This window comes from Aphelocoma coerulescens, unplaced genomic scaffold (assembly GCF_041296385.1).
Source record: "Aphelocoma coerulescens isolate FSJ_1873_10779 unplaced genomic scaffold, UR_Acoe_1.0 HiC_scaffold_181, whole genome shotgun sequence".
NCBI lineage: Eukaryota > Metazoa > Chordata > Aves > Passeriformes > Corvidae > Aphelocoma > Aphelocoma coerulescens.
In genome coordinates, this window is record NW_027183529.1 from 231,068 (window position 1) to 253,229 (window position 22,162).

The 22,162-nt window shown below is 62.4% G+C and overlaps 2 protein-coding genes across 2 annotated transcripts in view; both read right to left on the reverse strand.

Moving 5' to 3' along the window:
* Positions 1-1,934: 1,934 nt before the first annotated feature.
* LOC138100993 (myc-associated zinc finger protein-like) lies at positions 1,935-11,407 on the reverse strand (the record flags this gene model as incomplete). Its single annotated transcript, XM_068998836.1, is given in 4 exon segments — positions 1,935-2,168; positions 7,078-7,141; positions 10,871-11,224; positions 11,226-11,407. Coding segments are annotated over 4 exon segments (834 nt in total), but the record flags the coding sequence as incomplete, so codon positions are not given.
* A 7,281-nt stretch (positions 11,408-18,688) lies between these two features.
* Positions 18,689-22,162, reverse strand: part of PRODH2 (proline dehydrogenase 2) — a 20,058-nt gene continuing 16,584 nt past the window's right edge. Inside the window, 2 exon segments of the mRNA XM_068998837.1 lie at positions 18,689-21,173; positions 21,176-21,217. Coding sequence (XP_068854938.1) covers positions 21,049-21,173; positions 21,176-21,217 — 167 coding nt within the window. The 3' untranslated portion in view covers positions 18,689-21,048.

The following is a 22,162-nucleotide window of genomic DNA, read 5'->3' on the forward strand; positions in this document are numbered from 1 at the left end:
AGTGACCCCTCCCAGCGACCCTAGTGCCCCCAGTGACCCCTCCCACTGACCCCAGTGCCCCCAGTGACCCCAGTGACCCCTCCCAGTGACCCCACTGACCCCAGTGACCCCGTGACTGACCCCTGGCCGTGGCGGGCTGCTGGCCGCGGGGCGCGGGGCCGTGCACGCGCAGGTGGGCACTGCTCACCCCCAGTGCCCCCAGTGACCCCTCCCAGTGACCCCAGTGACCCCAGTGACCCCTCCCAGTGACCCCAGTGACCCCAGTGACCCCTCACTGACCCCAGTGACCCCAGTGACCCCAGTGCTTCCTCCCACTGACCCCAGTGCCCCCAGTGACCCCAGTGCTCCCTCCCAGTGACCCCAGTGCTCCCTCCCAGTGACCCCAGTGATCCCAGTGACCCCAGTGACCCCAGTGCCCCCCGTGACTGACCCCTGGCCGTGGCGGGCTGCTGGCCGCGGGGCGCGGGGCCGTGCACGCGCAGGTGGGCACTGCTCACCCCCAGTGACCCCAGTGACCCCAGTGATCCCAGTGCCCTCTCCCAGTGACCCCAGTGACCCCAGTGCTCCCCCTCACTGACCCCAGTGACCCCAGTGACCCCACTGACCCCACTGACCCCAGTGCCCTCTCTCACTGACCCCACTGACCCCACTGGCCCCAGTGACCCCAGTGACCCCAGTGCTCCCTCTCACTGACCCCAGTGATCCCAGTGACCCCAGTGACCCCTCCCAGTGACCCCACTGACCCCAGTGACCCCAGTGCTCCCTCCCAGTGACCCCAGTGCCCTCTCTCACTGACCCCACTGACCCCAGTGACCCCTCTGGCCACTCCCACTGACCCCAGTGACCCCAGTGACCCCTCACTGACCCCAGTGACCCCAGTGACCCCAGTGCTCCCTCCCAGTGACCCCAGTGCCCTCTCTCACTGACCCCACTGACCCCAGTGACCCCTCTGGCCACTCCCACTGACCCCAGTGACCCCAGTGACCCCTCACTGACCCCAGTGACCCCAGTGAACCCAGTGACCCCTCCCACTGAACCCCGTGACCCCATTGACCTCAGTGACCCCAGTGCCCTCTCCCAGTGACCCCTGTGACCCCTCTCACTAAACCCACTGACCCCAGTGACCCCTCCCAGTGACCCCAATGACCCCACTCACCACTCCCACTGATCCCAGTGACCCCAATGACCCCAGTGACCCCAGTGCCCTCTCCCAGTGACCCCTCCCAGTGCCCCCCGTGACTGACCCCTGGCCGTGGCGGGCTGCTGGCCGCGGGGCGCGGGGCCGTGCACGCGCAGGTGGGCACTGCTCACCCCCAGTGACCCCAGTGACCCCTCCCAGTGACCCCAGTGACCCCAGTGACCCCAGTGACCCCAGTGACCCCTCCCACTGAACCCCGTGACCCCATTGACCTCAGTGACCCCAGTGCCCTCTCCCAGTGACCCCTGTGACCCCACTCACCACTCCCACTGACCCCAGTGACCCCAGTGACCCCAGTGACCCCAGTGATCCCAATGACCCCTCCCAATGACCCCAGTGACCCCAGTGCTCCCTCCCAGTGACCCCAGTGACCCCAGTGACCCCAGTGACCCCAGTGACCCCTCTGGCCACTCCCACTGCCCCCAGTGACCCCTCCCACTGAACCCAGTGACCCCAGTGTTCCCAGTGACCCCAGTGACCTCAGTGCCCCCTCTCACTGACCCCACTGACCCCAGTGATCCCAATAACCCCTCCCAATGACCCCAGTGACCCCAGTGCTCCCTCCCACTGGCCCCACTGACCCCAGTGACCCCAGTACCCTCTCCCACTGACCCCACTGACCCCACTGACCCCAGTGCCCTCTCCCAGTGACCCCAGTGACCCCGTGACTGACCCCTGGCCGTGGCGGGCTGCTGGCCGCGGGGCGCGGGGCCGTGCACGCGCAGGTGGTCACTGCTCACCCCCAGTGACCCCAGTGATCCCAGTGACCCCAGTGACCCCAGTGACCCCGTGACTGACCCCTGGCCGTGGCGGGCTGCTGGCCGCGGGGCGCGGGGCCGTGCACGCGCAGGTGGTCGCCCACGTAGGCGGCGCTCAGCAGTTTGCCGCAGACGTGGCACGGCACCTTCTCCTCGTGGCGCACGGCGTGGGCTCGCAGCCGGTCCCGCGTGGCAAACGCCGCCTCGCACGTCTGCCGGACACCGCGGGGGGATGGGGGGGGGGGGAGGGGTCAGTGGGGGCACTCAGGGGGCACTCAGGGGTCAGTGGGGGCACTCAGGGGTCAGAGGGCACTCAGGGGGCACTCAGGGGGCACTCAGGGGTCAGTGGGGTCACTCAGGGGTCAGGGGGCACTCAGGGGTCAGGGGGCACTCAGGGGTCACTCAGGGGTCAGGGGGCACTCAGGGGTCACTCAGGGGTCAGGGGTCACTCAGGGGTCAGCCGGGGTCACACGGGGGTCAGGGAAGGGGAAATGGGGGAGAGGGAAAGGGGGGAGGGGCGGGGTTGTGTAATGGGGTCAGGGGGCACTCGGGGGTCACTCAGGGGTCACTCAGGGGTCACTCGGGTCAGTGGGGGCACTCAGGGGTCAGGGGTCACTCAGGGGTCACTCAGGGGTCAGCCGGGGTCACACCAGGGTCAGGGAACGGGAAATGGGGGAGGGGGAAAGGGGGGAGGGGCGGGGTTGTGTAATTGGGGTCAGGGGGCACTCAGGGGTCAGTGGGGTCACTCAGGGGTCAGTGGGGGCACTCAGGGGTCAGTGGGGTCACTCAGGGGTCAGCCGGGGTCACGCAAGGTCACACGGGGGTCAGGGGAGGGGAAATAGGGGAGGGGCAGGGGGGGAGGGGCAGGGTTGTGTAATGGGGTCTGGGGTCACTCAGGGGTCACTCGGGGGTCAGGGGTCACTCAGGGGTCACTCAGGGGTCAGCCGGGGTCACACGGGGGTCAGGGGAGGGGAAATGGGGGAGGGGGAAAGGGGGGAGGGGCGGGGTTGTGTAATGGGGTCAGGGGGCACTCAGGGGTCAGTGGGGGCACTCAGGGGTCAGAGGGCACTCAGGGGGCACTCAGGGGTCACTCAGGGGTCAGTGGGGGCACTCAGGGGTCACTCAGGGGTCACTCAGGGGTCAGTGGGGACACTCAGGGGTCACTCAGGGGTCAGCCGGGGTCACACGGGGGTCAGGGGAAGGGAAATGGGGGAGGGGGAAAGGGGGGAGGGGGAAAGGGGGGAGGGGCGGGGTTGTGTAATGGGGTCAGGGGGCACTCAGGGGTCAGTGGGGGCACTCAGGGGTCACTCAGGGGTCAGCCGGGGTCACGCAAGGTCACACGGGGGTCAGGGGAGGGGAAATAGGGGAGGGGCAGGGGGGGAGGAGCAGGGTTGTGTAATGGGGTCTGGGGTCACTCAGGGGTCACTCGGGGGTCAGTGGGGGCACTCAGGGGTCAGGGGTGGCTCAGGGGTCACTCAGGGGTCACTCGGGTGTCAGTGGGAGCACTCAGCGGTCACTCAGGGGTCAGGGGGCACTCAGGGGTCACTCAGGGGTCACTCAGGGGGCACTCAGGGGTCACTCAGGGGTCACTCGGGTCAGTGGGGGCACTCAGGGGTCACTCAGGGGTCACTCAGGGGTCACTCAGGGGTCACTCAGGGGTCAGCCGGGGTCACGTGGGGGTCAGGGGAAGGGAAATGGGGGAGGGGGGAAAGGGGGGAGGGGCGGGGTTGTGTAATGGGGTCAGGGGGCACTCGGGGGTCACTCAGGGGTCACTCAGGGGTCAGTGGGGACACTCAGGGGTCACTCAGGGGTCAGCCGGGGTCACACGGGGGTCAGGGGAAGGGAAATGGGGGAGGGGGAAAGGGGGGAGGGGCGGGGTTGTGTAATGGGGTCAGGGGGCACTCAGGGGTCAGTGGGGGCACTCAGGGGTCACTCAGGGGTCACTCAGGGATCAGAGGGCACTCAGGGGTCACTCAGGGGTCAGCCGGGGTCACGCGGGGGTCAGGGAAGGGGAAATGGGGGAGGGGGAAAGGGGGGAGGGGCGGGGTTGTGTAATGGGGTCAGGGGGCACTCAGGGGTCACTCGGGTCAGTGGGGGCACTCAGGGGTCAGGGGTCACTCAGGGGTCACTCAGGGGTCAGTGGGGGCACTCAGGGGTCAGTGGGGTCATTCAGGGGTCAGCCGGGGTCACGCGGGGGTCAGGGGAGGGGAAATGGGGGAGGGGGGAAAGGGGGGAGGGGTGGGATTGTGTAATGGGGTCAGGGGTCACTCAGGTGTCAGTGGGGGCACTCAGGGGTCACTCAGGGGTCAGGGGGCACTCAGGGGTCAAGGGGGCACTCAGGGGTCACTCAGGGGTCAGCCGGGGTCACACGGGGGTCAGGGGAGGGGAAATGGGGTAGGGGGAAAGGGGGGAGGGGCGGGGTTGTGTAATGGGGTCAGGGGGCACTCGGGGGTCACTCGGGGGTCAGGGGTCACTCAGGGGTCACTGTGGGGTCAGTGGGGGCACTCAGGGGTCACTCAGGGGTCAGGGGGCACTCAGGGGTCAGGGGGCACTCAGGGGTCACTCAGGGGTCAGGGGGCACTCAGGGGGCACTCAGGGGTCAGTGGGGGCACTCAGGGGTCAGCCGGGGTCACGCGGGGGTCAGGGGAGGGGAAATGGGGGAGGGGGAAAGGGGGGAGGGGCGGGGTTGTGTAATGGGGTCAGGGGGCACTCGGGGGTCACTCAGGGGTCAGGGGTCACTCGGGTCAGTGGGCACTCAGGGGTCACTCAGGGGTCAGAGGGCACTCAGGGGTCACTCAGGGGTCAGTGGGGGCACTCAGGGGGCACTCAGGGGGCACTCAGGGGTCAGTGGGGGCACTCAGGGGGCACTCAGGGGGCACTCAGGGGTCACTCAGGGGTCAGTGGGGGCACTCAGGGGTCACTCAGGGGGCACTCAGGGGTCAGCCGGGGTCACGCGGGGGTCAGGGAAGGGGAAATGGGGGAGGGGGGAAAGGGGGGAGGGGCGGGGTTGTGTAATGGGGTCAGGGGGCACTCGGGGGTCAGTGGGGGCACTCAGGGGTCAGTGGGGGCACTCAGGGGTCAGGGGGCACTCAGGGGGCACTCAGGGGTCAGTGGGGGCACTCAGGGGTCAGCCGGAGTCACGCGGGGGTCAGGGGAAGGGAAATGGGGGAGGGGGAAAGGGGGGAGGGGCGGGGTTGTGTAATGGGGTCAGGGGGCACTCAGGGGTCACTCAGGGGTCAGCCGGGGTCACTCAGGGGTCAGCCGGGGTCACGCAAGGTCACACGGGGGTCAGGGGAGGGGAAATGGGGGAGGGGCGGGGGGGAGGGGCAGGGTTGTGTAATGGGGTCAGGGGTCATTCAGGGGTCACTCAGGGGTCAGTGGGGGCACTCAGGGGTCAGAGGGCACTCAGGGGGCACTCAGGGGTCACTCAGGGGTCAGTGGGGGCACTCAGGGGTCACTCAGGGGTCACTCAGGGGTCAGGGGGCACTCAGGGGTCACTCAGGGGTCACTCAGGGGTCAATGGGTAGTGGGCGAGGCAGTGGGGGAGGGGCGGGGGTCACGTGTCCAGGTGGGCGTGGCACCCCAAGGGGTGGGGTCATGGGGTGGGGGAGGGGCCAGGCGTGGTCAGCAGTGGGTGTGGTCAGCAGTGGGCGTGGCCAGCAGTGGGCGTGGCCGGCAGTGGGTGTGGCCGGCAGTGGGTGTGGTCAGCAGTGGGTGTGGCCAGCAGTGGGTGTGGCCAGCAGTGGGCCTGGCCAGCAGTGGGCGTGGCCAGCAGTGGGTGTGGCCAGCAGTGGGCATGGCCAGCGGTGGGTGTGGCCAGCAGTGGGCGTGGCCAGCAGTGGGTGTGACCAGCAGTGGGTGTGGCCAGCAGTGGGCGTGGCCAGCAGTGGGTGTGACCAGCAGTGGGTGTGGTCAGCAGTGGGTGTGGTCAGCAGTGGGTGTGGCCAGCGGTGGGCGTGGTCGGAAGTGGGTGTGGCCAGGAGTGGGTGTGGCCAGCGGTGGGTGTGGCCAGGAGTGGGTGTGGCCAGCGGTGGGCGTGGCCAGCGGTGGGTGTGGCCAGCAGTGGGCGTGGCCAGCGGTGGGCGTGGCCAGCAGTGGGTGTGGCCAGCAGTGGGCATGGCCAGCGGTGGGTGTGGCCAGCAGTGGGCGTGGCCAGCAGTGGGCGTGGCCAGCAGTGGGTGTGGCCAGCAGTGGGCGTGGCCAGCAGTGGGTGTGGCCAGCAGTGGGCGTGGCCAGCAGTGGGCGTGGCCAGCAGTGGGTGTGGCCAGCAGTGGGTGTGGCCAGCGGTGGGCGTGGCCAGCAGTGGCCGTGGCCAGCAGTGGGTGTGACCAGTGGTGGGCGTGGCCAGCAGTGGGCGTGGCCAGCAGTGGGCGTGGCCAGCAGTGGGCGTGGCCGGCAGTGGGTGTGGCCAGCAGTGGGCATGGCCAGCGGTGGGTGTGGCCAGCAGTGGGCGTGGCCAGCAGTGGGCGTGGCCAGCAGTGGGTGTGGCCAGCAGTGGGCGTGGCCAGCAGTGGGTGTGGCCAGCAGTGGGCGTGGCCAGCAGTGGGCGTGGCCAGCAGTGGGTGTGGCCAGCAGTGGGTGTGGCCAGCGGTGGGGCGTGGCCAGCAGTGGCCGTGGCCAGCAGTGGGTGTGACCAGTGGTGGGCGTGGCCAGCAGTGGGCGTGGCCAGCAGTGGGCGTGGCCAGCAGTGGGCGTGGCCGGCAGTGGGTGTGGCCAGCAGTGGGCGTGGTCGGCAGTGGGCGTGGTCAGCAGTGGGCGTGGTCAGCAGTGGGTGTGGCCAGCGGTGGGTGTGGCCAGCAGTGGGTGTGGCCAGCAGTGGGTGTGACCATCAGTGGTGTGTGGCCAGCGGTGGGTGTGGCCAGCAGTGGGCGTGGTCAGCAGTGGGCGTGGCCAGCAGTGGGTGTGGCCAGCGGTGGGTGTGGCCAGCGGTGGGTGTGGCCAGCAGTGGGTGTGGCCAGCAGTGGGCGTGGTCAGCAGTGGGTGTGGCCAGCAGTGGGCGTGGCCAGCAGTGGGTGTGGCCAGCAGTGGGTGTGGCCAGCAGTGGGTGTGGCCAGCGGTGGGTGTGGCCAGCAGTGGGTGTGGCCAGCAGTGGGCGTGGCCAGCGGTGGCCGTGGCCCTCACCTGGCACTTGAAGGGGCGCTCGGTGGAGTGGACCTGCCGGACGTGGCTGTTCAGGTGGTCCGGCCTGGGGGCAGTGACCACCAGTGACCACCAGTGACCACCAGTGACCACCAGGGACCACCAGGGACCACCGGGAACTGAGCAGTGACCACGAGTGACCCCATGGCCCACCATGCCCCAATGACCCAATGCCCCAATGACCCAATGACCCCACCCCCACCCCCACCCCCACCACCCCCCCAAGCCCCACCATGACCCAATGACCACCATGATCATGAAACGATGGCCCCAAGCCCCACCATGCCCCAATGCCCCAATGACCCTCCATGCCCCAACGATGACCCCAATGCCCCTCCATGCCCCAGTGTCTCCAAGCCCCACCATGACCATGACCCCATGATGACCTCAAGTTCCACCACCACCCAACGATGCCCCCAAGCCCCTCCATGCCCCAATGCCCCACTGACCCTCCGTGACCCAATGGTGACCCCAAGCCCCGCCATGACCCAATGCCCCAATGCCCCAATGACCCCAAGCCCCTCCATGAGCCAACGATGATCCACCATGACTCAATGCCCCAGTGACCCAATGACCCTCCATGACCCAACGATGACCCCAAGCCTCTCCATACCCCAATGACCACCATGACCCAATGACCCAACGATGACCCCAAGCCTCTCCATACCCCAATGACCACCATGACCCAATGACCACCATGACCCAATAACCAATGACCCAATGCCCCCACACCCCTCCATGACCCAATGACCCCATGACCCACCATGCCCCAATGCCCCACTGACCCTCCGTGACCCAATGGTGACCCCAAGCCCTGCCATGACCCAATGCCCCAATGCCCCAATGACCCAATGACCCAATGCCCCTCCATGACCCAATGCCCTCAATGACCCAACGATGCCCCCAAGCCCCACCATGCCCCAATGACCCAATAACCCAATGACCCAATGACCCCAAGCCCCACCATGAGCCAACGATGATCCACCATGACCCAATGCCCCTCCATGACCCAATGACCCAACGATGCCCCAATGACCCTCCATGCCCCAATGACCACCATGGCCCAATGCCCCTCCATGACCCAACGATGCCCCCAAGTCCCACCATGACCCAATGCCCCAGTGACCCAATGACCTTCCATGACCCAATGACCACCATGACCCAACGATGACCCCAAGCCCCACCACGACCCAATGCCCCAATGACCCAATGACCTTCCATGCCCCAATGACCACCATGGCCCAATGCCCCTCCATGACCCAACGATGACCCCAAGCCCCACCACGACCCAATGCCCCAATGACCCAATGACCTTCCATGACCCAATGACCCCAATGCCCCAATGCCCCAATGACCCTCTGTGACCCAACGATGCCCCCAAGCCCCACCATGACCCAATGACCCCATGACCCTCCATGACCCAATGACCCAATGACCACCATGACCATGACCCAATGCCCCAGTGACCCAATGCCCCTCCATGACCCAACGATGCCCCAATGCCCCTCCATGCCCCAATGACCACCACGACCCAATGACCCAACGATGACCCCAAGCCCCACCATGACCCAATGCCCCAATGCCCCAATGACCCTCCATGACCCAATGATGCCCCCAAGCCCCACCATGACCCAACGATGATCCACCATGACCCAATGACCCCAATGACCCAATGACCCAATGCCCCGATGAACACCATGACCACGACCCAACGATGAACCCCAAGCCCCACCATGACCCAATGCCCCACTGACCCTCCATGCCCCAACAATGCCCCAATGCCCCTCCATGCCCCAATGTGCCAATGACCCAATGACCCAACGATGCCCCACTGACCCTCTATGCCCCAATGACCACCATGACCCAACGATGACCCCAAGCCCCACCATGACCCAATGACTCAATGACCCTCCATGACCCAATGATGCCCCAATGCCCCTCCATGCCCCAATGACCACCATGCCCCAATGACCCAATGCCCCCATACCCCACCATGACCCAATGACCCAATGCCCCAATGACCACCATGACCCAACGATGCCCCAATGACCACCATGACCCAATGACCCAACGATGCCCCCAAGCCCCACCATGACCCAATGCCCCACTGACCCAATGACCTTCCATGACCCAATGACCCCAATGCCCCAATGACCCAATGACCCTCTGTGACCCAATGATGCCCCCAAGCCCCACCATGACCCAATGACCCAATGACCACCATGACCCAATGATGCCCCAATGCCCCTCCATGACCCAGTGACCACCATGACCACCATGACCCAATAACCAATGACCCAATGCCCCCACACCCCTCCATGACCCAATGCCCCAATGACCACCATGCCCCAATGCCCCAATGACCCTCCATGACCCAATGACCACCATGACCATGACCTGATAGCCCCATGCCCCACCACGACCCAATGCCCCAATGCCCCACCACGACCACCAATGACCCAACAACGCCCCCCACTCCCCTCCATGCCCCAATGACCACCATGCCCCAATGACCACCATGACCCAATGACCCAACGATGCCAAGCCCCACCATGACCCAACGATGATCCACCATGACCCAATGCCCCAATGCCCCAGTGACCCAATGCCCCAATGCCCCAATGACCACCATGACCCAATGATGCCCCAATGCCCCACCATGACCCAATGCCCCAATGACCACCATGACCCAATAACCAATGACCCAATGCCCCCACACCCCTCCATGCCCCAATGCCCCAATGACCCTCCACGACCCAACGATGCCCCCAAGCCCCACCATGACCCAATGACTCAATGACCACCATGCCCCAATGCCCCAATGACCCTCCATGCCCCAATGACCACCATGACCCAATGACCCAACGATGCCAAGCCCCACCATGACCCAACGACGATCCACCATGACCCAATGCCCCAATGCCCCAATGCCCCAATGACCACCATGACCCAATGATGCCCCAATGCCCCTCCATGACCCAGTGACCCAATGACCACCATGACCCAATAACCAATGACCCAATGCCCCCACACCCCTCCATGACCCAATGACCCAATGACCACCATGACCCAATGCCCCAATGACCCTCCATGACCCAATGACCACCATGACCATGATCTGATAGCCCCATGCCCCACCACGACCCAATGCCCCAATGCCCCACCACGACCACCAATGACCCAACAACGCCCCCCACTCCCCTCCATGCCCCAATGACCACCATGACCCAATGACCCAATGATGCCAAGCCCCACCATGACCCAACGACGATCCACCATGACCCAATGACCCAATGACCACCATGACCCAACGATGCCCCCAAACCCCACCACGACCCAATGCCCCAATGACCACCATGCCCCAATAACCAATGACCCAATGCCCCCACACCCCTCCATGACCCAATGACCCAATGACCACCATGCCCCAATGCCCCAATGACCCTCCATGACCCAATGACCACCATGACCATGACCCAATGATGCCCCCAAGCCCCACCATGACCCAATGACCCTCCATGACCCAATAACCCAACGATGCCCCAATGCCCCTCCATGCCCCACCATGACCCAATGCCCCAATGACCACCATGACCCAATGATGCCCCAATGCCCCTCCATGACCCAGTGACCCAATGACCACCATGACCATGACCTGATAGCCCCATGCCCCACCACGACCACCAATGACCCAACAGCGCCCCCCCACTCCCCACCCCACCCCAACTCCCCAATAACCCCCCACCCCCACCACCCACCCACCCGCGCCGCCCACCTGGAGAAGCTCTTCCCGCAGTGCCCGCAGGCGTAGGGCTTGTGCACGTGGCCCTGGTGGGAGCGCACGTGGGCCGCCATGCGGTCCTTGCGCTTGAAGCGCTGCTGGCACACCGGGCACTGGAAGGGCCGCTCGTCCGTGTGCGACAGCCGGTGCCGCTTCAGGTGGTAGACGTCGCGGAACGCCTTCCCGCACGTGTCGCACGCGTGGCTCTTCCTCGCCGCCGCCGTCGTCGCCGTCGCCGTCGTCGCCCTCCGCGGCGCGGCCTGGCCGCCGTCGGCCTCGCCGCCGTCTCCTCCTCCTCCTCCTCCTCCTCCTCCTCCTGCCGGCGGTGCCCGCGGGGGGCTGGGGGCGCCCGGCCGGGGGTGGCCGGGGGCCGCCGTGCGTGGCCTGGTGCCGGCGCAGGTTGTAGCCGTTCTTGAACTCCTTGGCGCAGAGCCCGCAGACGTAGGGGGCGCCCTTGGGCTTGCGGGGTGGGGGAGGGGGGGGCGGTGACGTCACGGGCGGGGCGGGGGAGGGGGCCGAGGGGGGTGGTGGGGAGGGGGGGGGAGGGGAGGGAGGGGTTTGAGGGGGGGAGGGGTCGATGGTGGGAGGGGGAGGGGCGGGGGCGGCGGGGGGGCGGGGGAGGGGCGGCCGGGAGGGGGGAGGGGGTCGGGGGTGGGGGGGGGGAGGGGGGGGGGAGGGGGCAGGAGGTCGACGGGGAGGGGGGAGGGGGTCCGGGGTGGGGGGGGGAGGGGCGGAGGCGGCCTGGAGGGGGGGAGGGGAGGGGAGAGAAAGGGGGGAGGGGGGGAGAGAGAGAGAGGTGTGGAGTGGTACGGACCAGTACGGACCAGTACGGACCAGTACGGACCAGTATGGAGCGGTACGGGCCAGTACGGACCAGTACGGACCAGTATGGAGCGGTACAGACCAGTATGGAGCGGTACGGACCAGTACGGACCAGTACGGACCAGTACGGACCAGTACAGACCAGTATGGAGTGGTACGGACCAGTATGGACCAGTACGGACCAGTATGGAGCAGTACGGACCAGTACAGACCGGTACAGACCAGTACGGACCAGTATGGAGCAGTATGGGCCAGTTATAGACCAGTATGGAGCGGTACGAGCCAGTATGGACCAGTACAGACCAGTATGGAGCGGTACGGGCCAGTACGGACCAGTACGGAGCAGTATGGACCAGTACGGACCAGTACAGACCAGTATGGAGTGATATGGACCAGTATGGAGCGGTACGGGCCAGTACAGACCAGTATGGACCACTAGGGACCAGTAGGGACCAGTACAGACCAGTATGGACCATTACAGACCAGTATGGACCATTATGGATCAGTATGGAGTGGTACAGGCCAGTACGGACCAGTATGGACCAGTATGGAGTGGTACGGGCCAGTACAGACCAGTACGGACCAGTATGGATCAGTATGGACCAGTACAGACCAGTACGGAGCAGTATGGACCAGTATGGACCAGTATGGAGTGGTACAGACCAGCATGGACTACTATGGGCCAGTATGGACCAGTACGGACCAGTAAGGACCCGTACGGATCAGTATGGAGCAGTACAGACCAGTATGGGCCAGTATGGACCAGTACAGACCAGTATGGGCCAGTATGGACCAGTACAGACCAGTATGGATCCGTATGGAGCAGTACAGACCAGTATGGGCTGGTATGGACCACTATAGACCAGTATGGGCCAGTATGGGCCGGTATGGACCAGTATGGGCCGGTATGGACCAGTACGGACCAGTAAGGGCTGGTATGAACCAGTATGGACCAGTATGGACAGTATGGGCCGGTATGGACCACTATAGACCAGTATGGGCCAGTATGGGCGGTATGGACCAGTACGGACCAGTAAGGGCTGGTATGAACCAGTATGGACCAGTATGGACCAGTATGGGCCGGTATGGACCACTATAGACCAGTATGGGCCAGTATGGACCAGTATGGGCTGGTATGAACCGGTATGGACCACTATGGACCAGTATGGGTCGGTATGGACCAGTACGGACCAGTAAGGGCCGGTATGGACCAGTATGGGCCGGTATGGAGCTCTATGGACCAGTATGGACCAGTATGGACCAGTAAAAACAGTAACAGACCAATAACAGACCAGTAACAGACCAGTAACAGACCAGTAACAAACCAGTAAACCCAGTCACAGAGCAGTGACGCACCAGTAAAACCAGGGCCAGACCAGTGACACCAGTACGGACCAGTAAAACCAGTAACAGAGCAGTAAAACCCGAGCAGTGACTGACCAGTGGCACCAGTCACGGACCAGTATAACCAGTAACAGGAGCCAGACTGGTGTCCCCATCACTGCCAGTGCCCCCAGTGCCACAGTAACAGCTCCCAGTGCTCCCAGTAACAGCTCCCAGTGCTCCAGTGCCACCAGTAACAGCAGCCCCAGCCCCCCCAGTGCCACCAGTGCCCCCAGTAACAGCTCCCAGTGCTCCCAGTGCTCCCAGTATAGGAGGATGCCAGTGTCCCCATCGCTCCCAGTGCCCCCAGTGCCACCAGTAACAGCAGCCCCCAGCCCTCCCAGTGCTCCCAGTGCTCCCAGTACAGAGGGCACCGGTGTCCCCATCACTCCCAGTGCCACCAGTAACAGCTCCCAGTGCCCCCAGTGCCACCAGTAACAGCAGCCCCAGCCCTCCCAGTGCTCCCAGTATAGGAGGGCGCCGGTGTCCCCATCACTCCCAGTGCTCCCAGTGCCACCAGTATGAAGCCACACCGGCGTCCCCATCACTCCCAGTGCCCCCAGTGCCACCAGTAACAGCTCCCAGTGCTCCCAGTATAGAACACCAGTGTCCCCATTGCTCCCAGTGCCACCAGTAACAGCCGCCCCAGCCCTCCCAGTGCTCCCAGTAAAAGCTCCCATCACTCCCAGTGCTCCCACTGCTCCCAGTATAGGAGGACGCTGGTGTCCCCAGTGTTCCCAGTGCCACCAGTAACAGCTCCCAGTGCCCCCAGTGGCACCAGTAACAGCAGCCCCAGCCCTCCCAGTGCTCCCAGTATAGGAGGACGCTGGTGTCCCCATCGCTCCCAGTGCCACCAGTAACAGCTCCCAGTGCCACCAGTGCTCCCAGTGCCACCAGTAACAGCAGCCCCAGTAACAGCTCCCAGTGCTCCCAGTGCTCCCAGTACAGAGGGACGCCGGTGTCCCCATCACTCCCAGTGCCACCAGTGCCACCAGTATGAAGCCACACCGGTGTCCCCATCGCTCCCAGTGCCACCAGTGCCCCCCAGTGCCACCAGTAACAGCTCCCAGTGCCCCCCAGTGCCCCCCAGTGCCACCAGGGCCACCAGTATGAACCCAGACTGGTGTCCCCAGTGCTCCCAGTGCCCCCAGTAACAGCTCCCAGTGCCACCAGTGCTCCCAGTATAGGAGGACGCCGGTGTCCCCATCGCTCCCAGTGCCCCCAGTGCCACCAGTAACAGCTCCCAGTGCCCCCCAGTGCCACCAGAGCCACCAGTAACACCAGTACAGAGGGACGCCAGTGTCCCCATCGCTCCCAGTGCCCCCCAGTGCCACCAGTAACAGCTCCCAGTGCTCCCATCGCTCCCAGTGCTCCCAGTACAGAGGGACGCCAGTGTCCCCATCGCTCCCAGTGCCACCAGTGCCACCAGTGCCACCAGTATGAAGCCACATCAGTGTCCCCATCCCTCCCAGTGCTCCCAGTAACACCAGTACAGAGGGACGCCAGTGTCCCCATCGCTCCCAGTGCCAGCCAGTAACAGCTCCCAGTGCTCCCAGTACGAAGCCACACCGGCGTCCCCATCCCTCCCAGTGCTCCCAGTGCCACCAGTAACAGCTCCCAGTGCCCCCATCGCTCCCAGTGCTCCCAGTACAGAGGGACGCCAGTGTCCCCATTGCTCCCAGTGCTCCCAGTAACACCAGTACAGAGGGACACCGGTGTCCCCATCGCTCCCAGTGCGACCAGTAACACCTCCCAGTGCCCCCATCGCTCCCAGTGCCACCAGTAACACCAGTAACAGCTCCCAGTGCCCCCATCGCTCCCAGTGCTCCCAGTACAGAGGGACGCCGGTGTCCCCATCGCTCCCAGTGCTCCCAGTGCCACCAGTAACACCTCCCAGTGCTCCCATCTCTCCCAGCGCCACCAGTAACAGCTCCCAGTGCTCCCAGTACGAAGCCACACCGGCGTCCCCATCGCTCCCAGTGCTCCCAGTGCCACCAGTAACAGCTCCCTGTGCCCCCATCGCTCCCAGCGCCACCAGTAACAGCTCCCAGCGCTCCCAGTACGAAGCCACACCGGCGTCCCTATCGCTCCCAGTGCTCCCAGTGCCACCAGTAACACCTCCCAGTGCTCCCAGTACGAAGCCACACCGGTGTCCCCATCGCTCCCAGTGCCACCAGTAACACCAGTAACAGCTCCCAGTGCTCTCATCGCTCCCAGTGCTCCCAGTACAGAGGGACGCCAGTGTCCCCATCGCTCCCAGTGCTCCCAGTGCCACCAGTACGAAGCCACACCGGCGTCCCCATCGCTCCCAGTGCCACCAGTAACAGCTCCCTGTGCCCCCATCGCTCCCAGTGCCACCAGTAACACCTCCCAGCGCTCCCAGTACGAAGCCACACCGGCGTCCCCATCGCTCCCAGTGCCACCAGTGCCACCAGTGCCACCAGTAACAGCTCCCAGTGCTCCCAGTGCCACCAGTAACACCTCCCAGTGCCCCCAGTACGAAGCCACACCGGCGTCCCCACCCCTCCCAGCGCTCCCAGTGCCACCCCCCCCCTCCCCCTCCCAGTCCCTCCCAGTGCCCCCAGTCCGAGCCTCCCTCCCCCCCCACACCCCCCCCCCTCCCCACTACAGCCCCACCCCCCTCCCCCCCCCCTCCTCCTCCTCCCCTCGGGCGCTCCCAGTCCGAGCCCCCACCCCTCCCCCACCCCCTCCCCCACCCCCTCCCCCCCCCCCCAGCGGCGCCGCCCCTCCCCCACCTGGAAGATGAAGCTGCTCCAGTTCGCGGGGTCCATCTCGCGACCGAATCGCGACCGAATCGCGGCCGAGGAGGAGGAGGAGGGGGAGGAGGGGGAGGAGGGGGAGGGGCGGCGGGGGCGATGGGTGGGGGGAGGGGTGGGGGAGGGGTGGGGGGAGAGATGGGTGGGGGGAGGGGCGGGGGGCTCTGGGAAGGGGGGGGGGAGGGGAGGGGGGAAAAGCGGAGTGAGAGGGGAGAAGGAGGGGGAGGGGCTTCCAAGGGGGCGTGGCCGGCGGCGAGGCGCTGATTGGACGCGGCGCGCCCGCGGCGGGCGCTGATTGGGCGGGGGGGGTCGGCGAGGCCACGCCCCCCACCCTCACGGAGGCCACGCCCACCGCGGCTTTCCCGCCCTCCCGCCGCAAAATGGAGGCGGCCACGCCCACTTCCCCCCCCCACCACCCTCAGAGAGGAGGGCGCTGATTGGTTGAGCCACCGCCCACCCCCCCTCTTTCCCCTCAGGGAGTGGCCAATCAGGAGCGAGCCCGCCCACCTCCCCCTCAGGGAGTGGCCAATCAGGAGCGAGCGCGGCGGCGGCGGCGCCATGTTGGGCGAGCGTTGTCATGGCAACGGCGGCCGGGTTTTGATTGGGTGAGTGGGGGGGGGAGGTCGAGGCCACGCCCCCTCATCAGCGAGGCCACGCCTGGGTAATTAATTCATTATTAATTATTTCATAATTAATTAATTAATCACGGGTACGCCCCTTTTGTGGCCCCGCCCCTTTTGTGGCCCCGCCCACCCCCGTCCCGCCAGGCCCCGCCCACCCCGCCGCGGTTTCCCGCCTTTTTTTTCCCCCCTCAGCGGCCGCCGCCATTTTGAGCCCCCCCAACCTCCCCCCCCCCCCTCCCCCCGCGCGGTTCGAAACGGCACCAAAATCCCTCGAAATCTCCCCAAAAATCCCCCCCAGATCCCACCCGGGATTCCCAAAAAATCCTCCCCGGGATCCCCCAAAAGGTTTTTTATTCGCCCAAATTTCCCCTTTGTCCCCAAAACGCCGCCGGGCCTCGCCCCAAAAAGCTTCCGTGGCCCCCAAAATCGGCTTTTTCCTGACCAAAAACCGCCTTTTTGACCCCAAAAAATCCACATTTTTTTGTCCCAAAATCCACATTTTTCCCTGCAAAACCCACACTTCCCCCTCAGAATCCGCTTTCCTCCTCCCAAATCCTCATTTTTTCCCCCCGAAATTCACATTTCCTTCCCCCAATTCCCCCTCTTTCCGCCCCAAAATTCACCTTTTCCCTCCAAAATCCACCTTTTCCTCCCCAAAATCCACATTTTTCCACAAAAAAAAACCCCCCACAGTTTCCCCCAATCCCCTTTTTTTACCCCAAACTCCCCATTTTTCCCCCCAAAATCCCCCTTTTCCCAATTCTCCTTTTTTTCCCCCCAAAATCCCCCTTTTCCCACCCCAAATCCGTCTTTTTCTCCCCAAAAATCCCCCCAAAATCCACATTTTTGCCCCCAAATTCCCACTTTTTTCCCTCAAAACTCCTCCTTTCCCCCCGCCCCAAATTCCCCCCTTTTTCTCCCCAAATCCTTTTTCCTTTAAAATTCTTTCATTTCCAAAAAAAACCCCAAGAAAATTCCAGCTTTTCCACCCAAATTTCACCTTTTCCCCCCCAAACGGAGGCGCGGGGACAGAGCGGGGGAGGGGAAGGGATTTATTGGGGGGGAATTCGGGGGATTTTGGGGGATTTTGGGGCAATTTTGGGGGGATTTTGGGGGATTTTGGGGGATTTTTGGAGGGGATTTGGGGGATTTGGGGGAATTTTGAGGGATTTGGGGGGAATTTGGGGCAATTTGGGGGATTTTGGGGGATTTTGGGGGGAATTTGGGGGAATTTTGGGGGATTTTGGGGGAATTTTGGGGGATTTGGGGGGGGTTTGGGTGAATTTTGGAGGATTTTTGGGTGAATTTGGGGAATTTTCGGGGATTTTGGGGGATTTGGGGGGAATTGTGGGGGAATTTTTGGGGAATTTGTGGGATTTGGGGGAATTTTGGGGGATTTTGGGGGGATTTTGGGGGGGTTTTGGGTGAATTTTGGGGGATTTTTGGGTGAATTTGGGGAATTTTCGGGGATTTTGGGGGATTTGGGGGGAATTGTGGGGGAATTTTTGGGGAATTTGTGGGATTTGGGGGAATTTTGGGGGATTTTGGGGGGATTTGGGGGGGGGGTTGGGTGAATTTTGGAGGATTTTTGGGTGAATTTGGGGAATTTTCGGGGATTTTGGGGGATTTGGGGGAATTGTGGGGAATTTTTGGGGAATTTGTGGGATTTGGGGGAATTTTGGGGGATTTTGGGGGATTTTGGGGGGAATTTGGGGGGGATTTGGGGGCACTTTGAGGGATTTTGGGAGATTTTGGGGTAATTTGGGGGATTTTGGGGGCGATTTGGGGGAATTTTGGGGGAATGTGGTATTTTTCGGGGGATTTTGGGTGATTTTGGGGGAATTCGGGGGGATTTGGGGGGGATTTGGGGGAATTTTTTGGGGCTCCCAGCCCAATTTTGGGGGTTTCGGGATGGTTTTTTAATGGGATTTTTGTGTATTTTGGGCTGGAAAATCCGGGATTTTTTGGGATTTGGGGGAAATTTTGGGGGATTTTGCAGGATTTTTGGGGATTTTGGGGTGAATTAGGGGGGAATTTTTGGGGTTCCCAGTCCGATTTTGGGGGTTTTGAGGTGGTTTTTAACGGGAATTTTGGGCAATTTGGGCTGGAAAATCCGGGATTTTTGGGGATTTTGGGCAGAATTTGGGCAGAATTTGGGCAAATTTTGGGGAAATTTTTGGGGAATTTGGGGGAAATTTTGGGGGGAATTTGGGGGGGAATTTTTGGAGTTCCCAGCCTGATTTTGAGCGTTTTGGGATGGTTTTTAACGGGATTTTTGGGTATTTCGGGCTGGAAAATCCGGGATTTTTGGGGGAATTTTGGGGAATTTTGGGGAATTTGGGGAATTTTGGTTATTCCCGGTCACGCCCAGGGCCGGAGCCTCCTCCGCAGCTCCGCCCACAGCCCCTCCCAGGGGGAGTTTTGGGTGGAATTTTGGGGTTTTTAACGCGATTTTTGGGCAATTTGGGCTGGAAAATCCGGGATTTTTTGGGATTTGAGGGAAATTTTGGGGTGAATTTGGGGGCAATTTGGGGGGGAATGTTTGGGGCTCCCAGCCCAATTTTGGGGTTTCCGGGATGGTTTTTAACGGGATTTTTGGGTATTTCGGGCTGGAAAATCCGGGATTTTTGGGGAATTTGGGCAGAATTTGGGCAAATTTTGGGGGAAATTTTTGGGGAATTTGGGGGAAATTTTGGGGTGAATTTGGGGGAGAATTTTTGGTGTTCCCAGCCCGATTTGAGGGTTTTGGGATGGTTTTTAACGGATTTTTGGGTATTTCGGGCTGGAAAATCCGTTTTTTTGGGGGGGAATTTTTGGGAATTTTGGGAATTTTGGGGTTATTCCCGGTCACGCCCAGGGCCGGAGCCTCAGCGCAGCCCCGCCCACAGCCCCTCCCAGGGGGAGTTTTGGGGCCTTTTGGGGTGGAATTTTGGGGTTTTTAACGCGATTTTTGGGTATTTTGGGCTGGAAAATCCGGGATTTTTGGGGGATTTTGGGGTGAATTTGGGGGAATTTGGGGAAATTTTGGGGTGAATTTGGGGGCAATTTGGGGGGGAATGTTTGGGGTTTCCAGCCCAATTTTGGGGTTTCCGGGATGGTTTTTTAACGCGATTTTTGGGTATTTTGGGCTGGAAAATCCGGATTTTTGGGGAATTTTGGGGAATTTTGGGGAATTTGGGGAATTTTGGTTATTCCCGGTCACGCCCAGGGCCGGAGCCTCCTCCGCAGCTCCGCCCACAGCCCCTCCCAGGGGGAGTTTTGGGGCCTTTTGGGGTGGAATTTTGGGGTTTTTAACGGGATTTTTGGGCAATTTGGGCTGGAAAATCCGGGATTTTCGGGGATTTGGGGGAAATTTTGGGGAATTTGGGGGAAATTTTGGGGTGAATTTGGGGGGGAATTTTTGGCGTTCCCAGCCTGATTTTGAGGGTTTTGGGATGGTTTTTAACGGGATTTTTGGGGAATTTCAGGGTGCAAAATTCAGGATTTTGGGGGATTTTGGGGAGAATTTGGGCAAATTTTGGGCAAATTTGGGGGAAATTTTGGGGAATTTTGGGGGAAATTTTGGGGTGAATTTGGGGCAATTTGGGGGGGAATTTTTGGGGCTCCCAGCCCGATTTTGAGCGTTCCGGGATGGTTTTTAACGGGATTTTTGGGTATTTCGGGCTGGAAAATCCGGGATTTTTGGGGGAATTTGGGCAAATTTCGGGGAATTTTTGGGAATTTTGGGGTTATTCCCGGTCACGCCCATGGGCGGAGCCTCCTCCGCAGCTCCGCCCACAGCAGCTCCCAGGGGGAGTTTTGGGGTGGAATTTTGGGGTTTTTAATGCGATTTTTGGGCAATTTGGGCTGGAAAATCCGGGATTTTTTGGATTTGAGGGGAAATTTTGGGGTGAATTTGGGGGGAATTTTGGGGGGGAATTTTTGGCGTTCCCAGCCCGATTTTGAGGGTTTTGGGATGGTTTTTAACAGGATTTTTGGGCAATTTCGGGCTGGAAAATCCGGGATTTTTGGGGAATTTGGGCAGAATTTGGGCAAATTTTGGGGAAATTTTTGGGGAATTTGGGGGAAATATTGGGGTGAATTTGGGGGCAATTTGGGGGGGAATGTTTGGGGCTCCCAGCCCAATTTTGGGGTTTCCGGGATGGTTTTTAACGCGATTTTTGGGTATTTCGGGCTGGAAAATCCGGGATTTTTTGGGGGAATTTTCGGGGATTTTGGGAATTTTGGGGTTATTCCCGGTCACGCCCAGGGCCGGAGCCTCAGCGCAGCCCCGCCCACAGCCCCTCCCAGGGGGAGTTTTGGGGCCTTTTGGGGTGGAATTTTGCGGGATTTTGGGCAATTTGGGCTGGAAAATCCGGGATTTGGGGGAATTTGGGAGAATTTGGGGGAAATTTTGGGGGATTTTGGGGTGAATTAGGGGGGGAATTTTTGGCGTTCCCAGCCCGATTTTGAGCGTTTCGGGATGGTTTTTAATGCGATTTTTGGGTATTTCGGGCTGGAAAATCCGGGATTTTTGGGGGAATTTTGTGGAATTTTGGGGAATTTCGGGAATTTGGGGTGTTCCCGGTCACGCCCAGGGCCGGAGCCTCCTCCGCAGCTCCGCCCACAGCAGCTGCCGCTCGCGCCGGGCCCCGGCCAGCGCCCCGCGGTTCTCGGTCGCCCTCCGGGCCAGGTAGGGCAGCGTCACCTCGGGCGGCCCAGCGGCACCGATTTGTACACGGCCACCCCCGCCCGGCCTGGGGGGGGCATTTGGGGGGTCACTCGGGGGCATTTGGGGTCAGTCGGGGGGCGTTTGGGGTCGTTTGGGGTCAGTCAGGGTCACTCAGGGTCACCCAGGGGTCACTCGGGGGCATTTGGGGCCATTTAGGGGGCACTCAGGGGTCATTTAGGGTTGTTTAGGGGTCACTCAGGGGTCACTCAGGGATCACTCAGGGATCACTCGGGGTCATTGAGGGTCACTCAGGGTCATTTAGGGTCGTTTAGGGGTCATTTAGGGGGCACTCAGGGTCACTCAGGGTCACTCGGGGTCATTTAGGGGTCAGTTGGGGTCACTCGAGGGCATTTGGGGGTCACTCGGGGGGCGTTTGGGGTCGTTTGGGGTCACTCAGGGGCATTTGGGGCCATTTAGGGGGCACTCAGGGGTCATTTAGGGTTGTTTAGGGGTCACTCAGGGGTCACTCAGGGATCACTCGGGGTCATTGAGGGTCACTCAGGGTCATTTAGGGTCGTTTAGGGGTCAGTCAGGGGTCAGTCAGGGGCATTTGGGGTCATTTAGGGGTCATTTGGGGTCAGTCAGGGGTCACTCAGGGGTCACTCAGGGGTCCCTCAGGGGTCACTCAGGGGTCACTCAGGGGTCACTCCGGGGTCACTCAGGGGTCACTCAGGGGTCACTCAGAGGTCACTCAGGGGTCACTCACCCAGTGCCAGGCTCAGGTTCTCGCCCATCCCCAGGAGCTGCGCGAAGCAAACGGAGCCGGAGGCGCCGCGGGGCAGCCGCGCCAGCCTGGGGGGGGGGAGGGGGACATTTTGGGGGCCACTTCGGGGCATTCGGGGGCTACCTGAGGCCCTTTGGGGCAATTCGGGGCGGTTTAGGGGAAATCGGGGCAGTTCGGGGCAATCTGGGGGAATTTGGGGCAGTTTGGGGCCATTTGGGGCAATTTGGGGCAATTTGGGGGGAATCT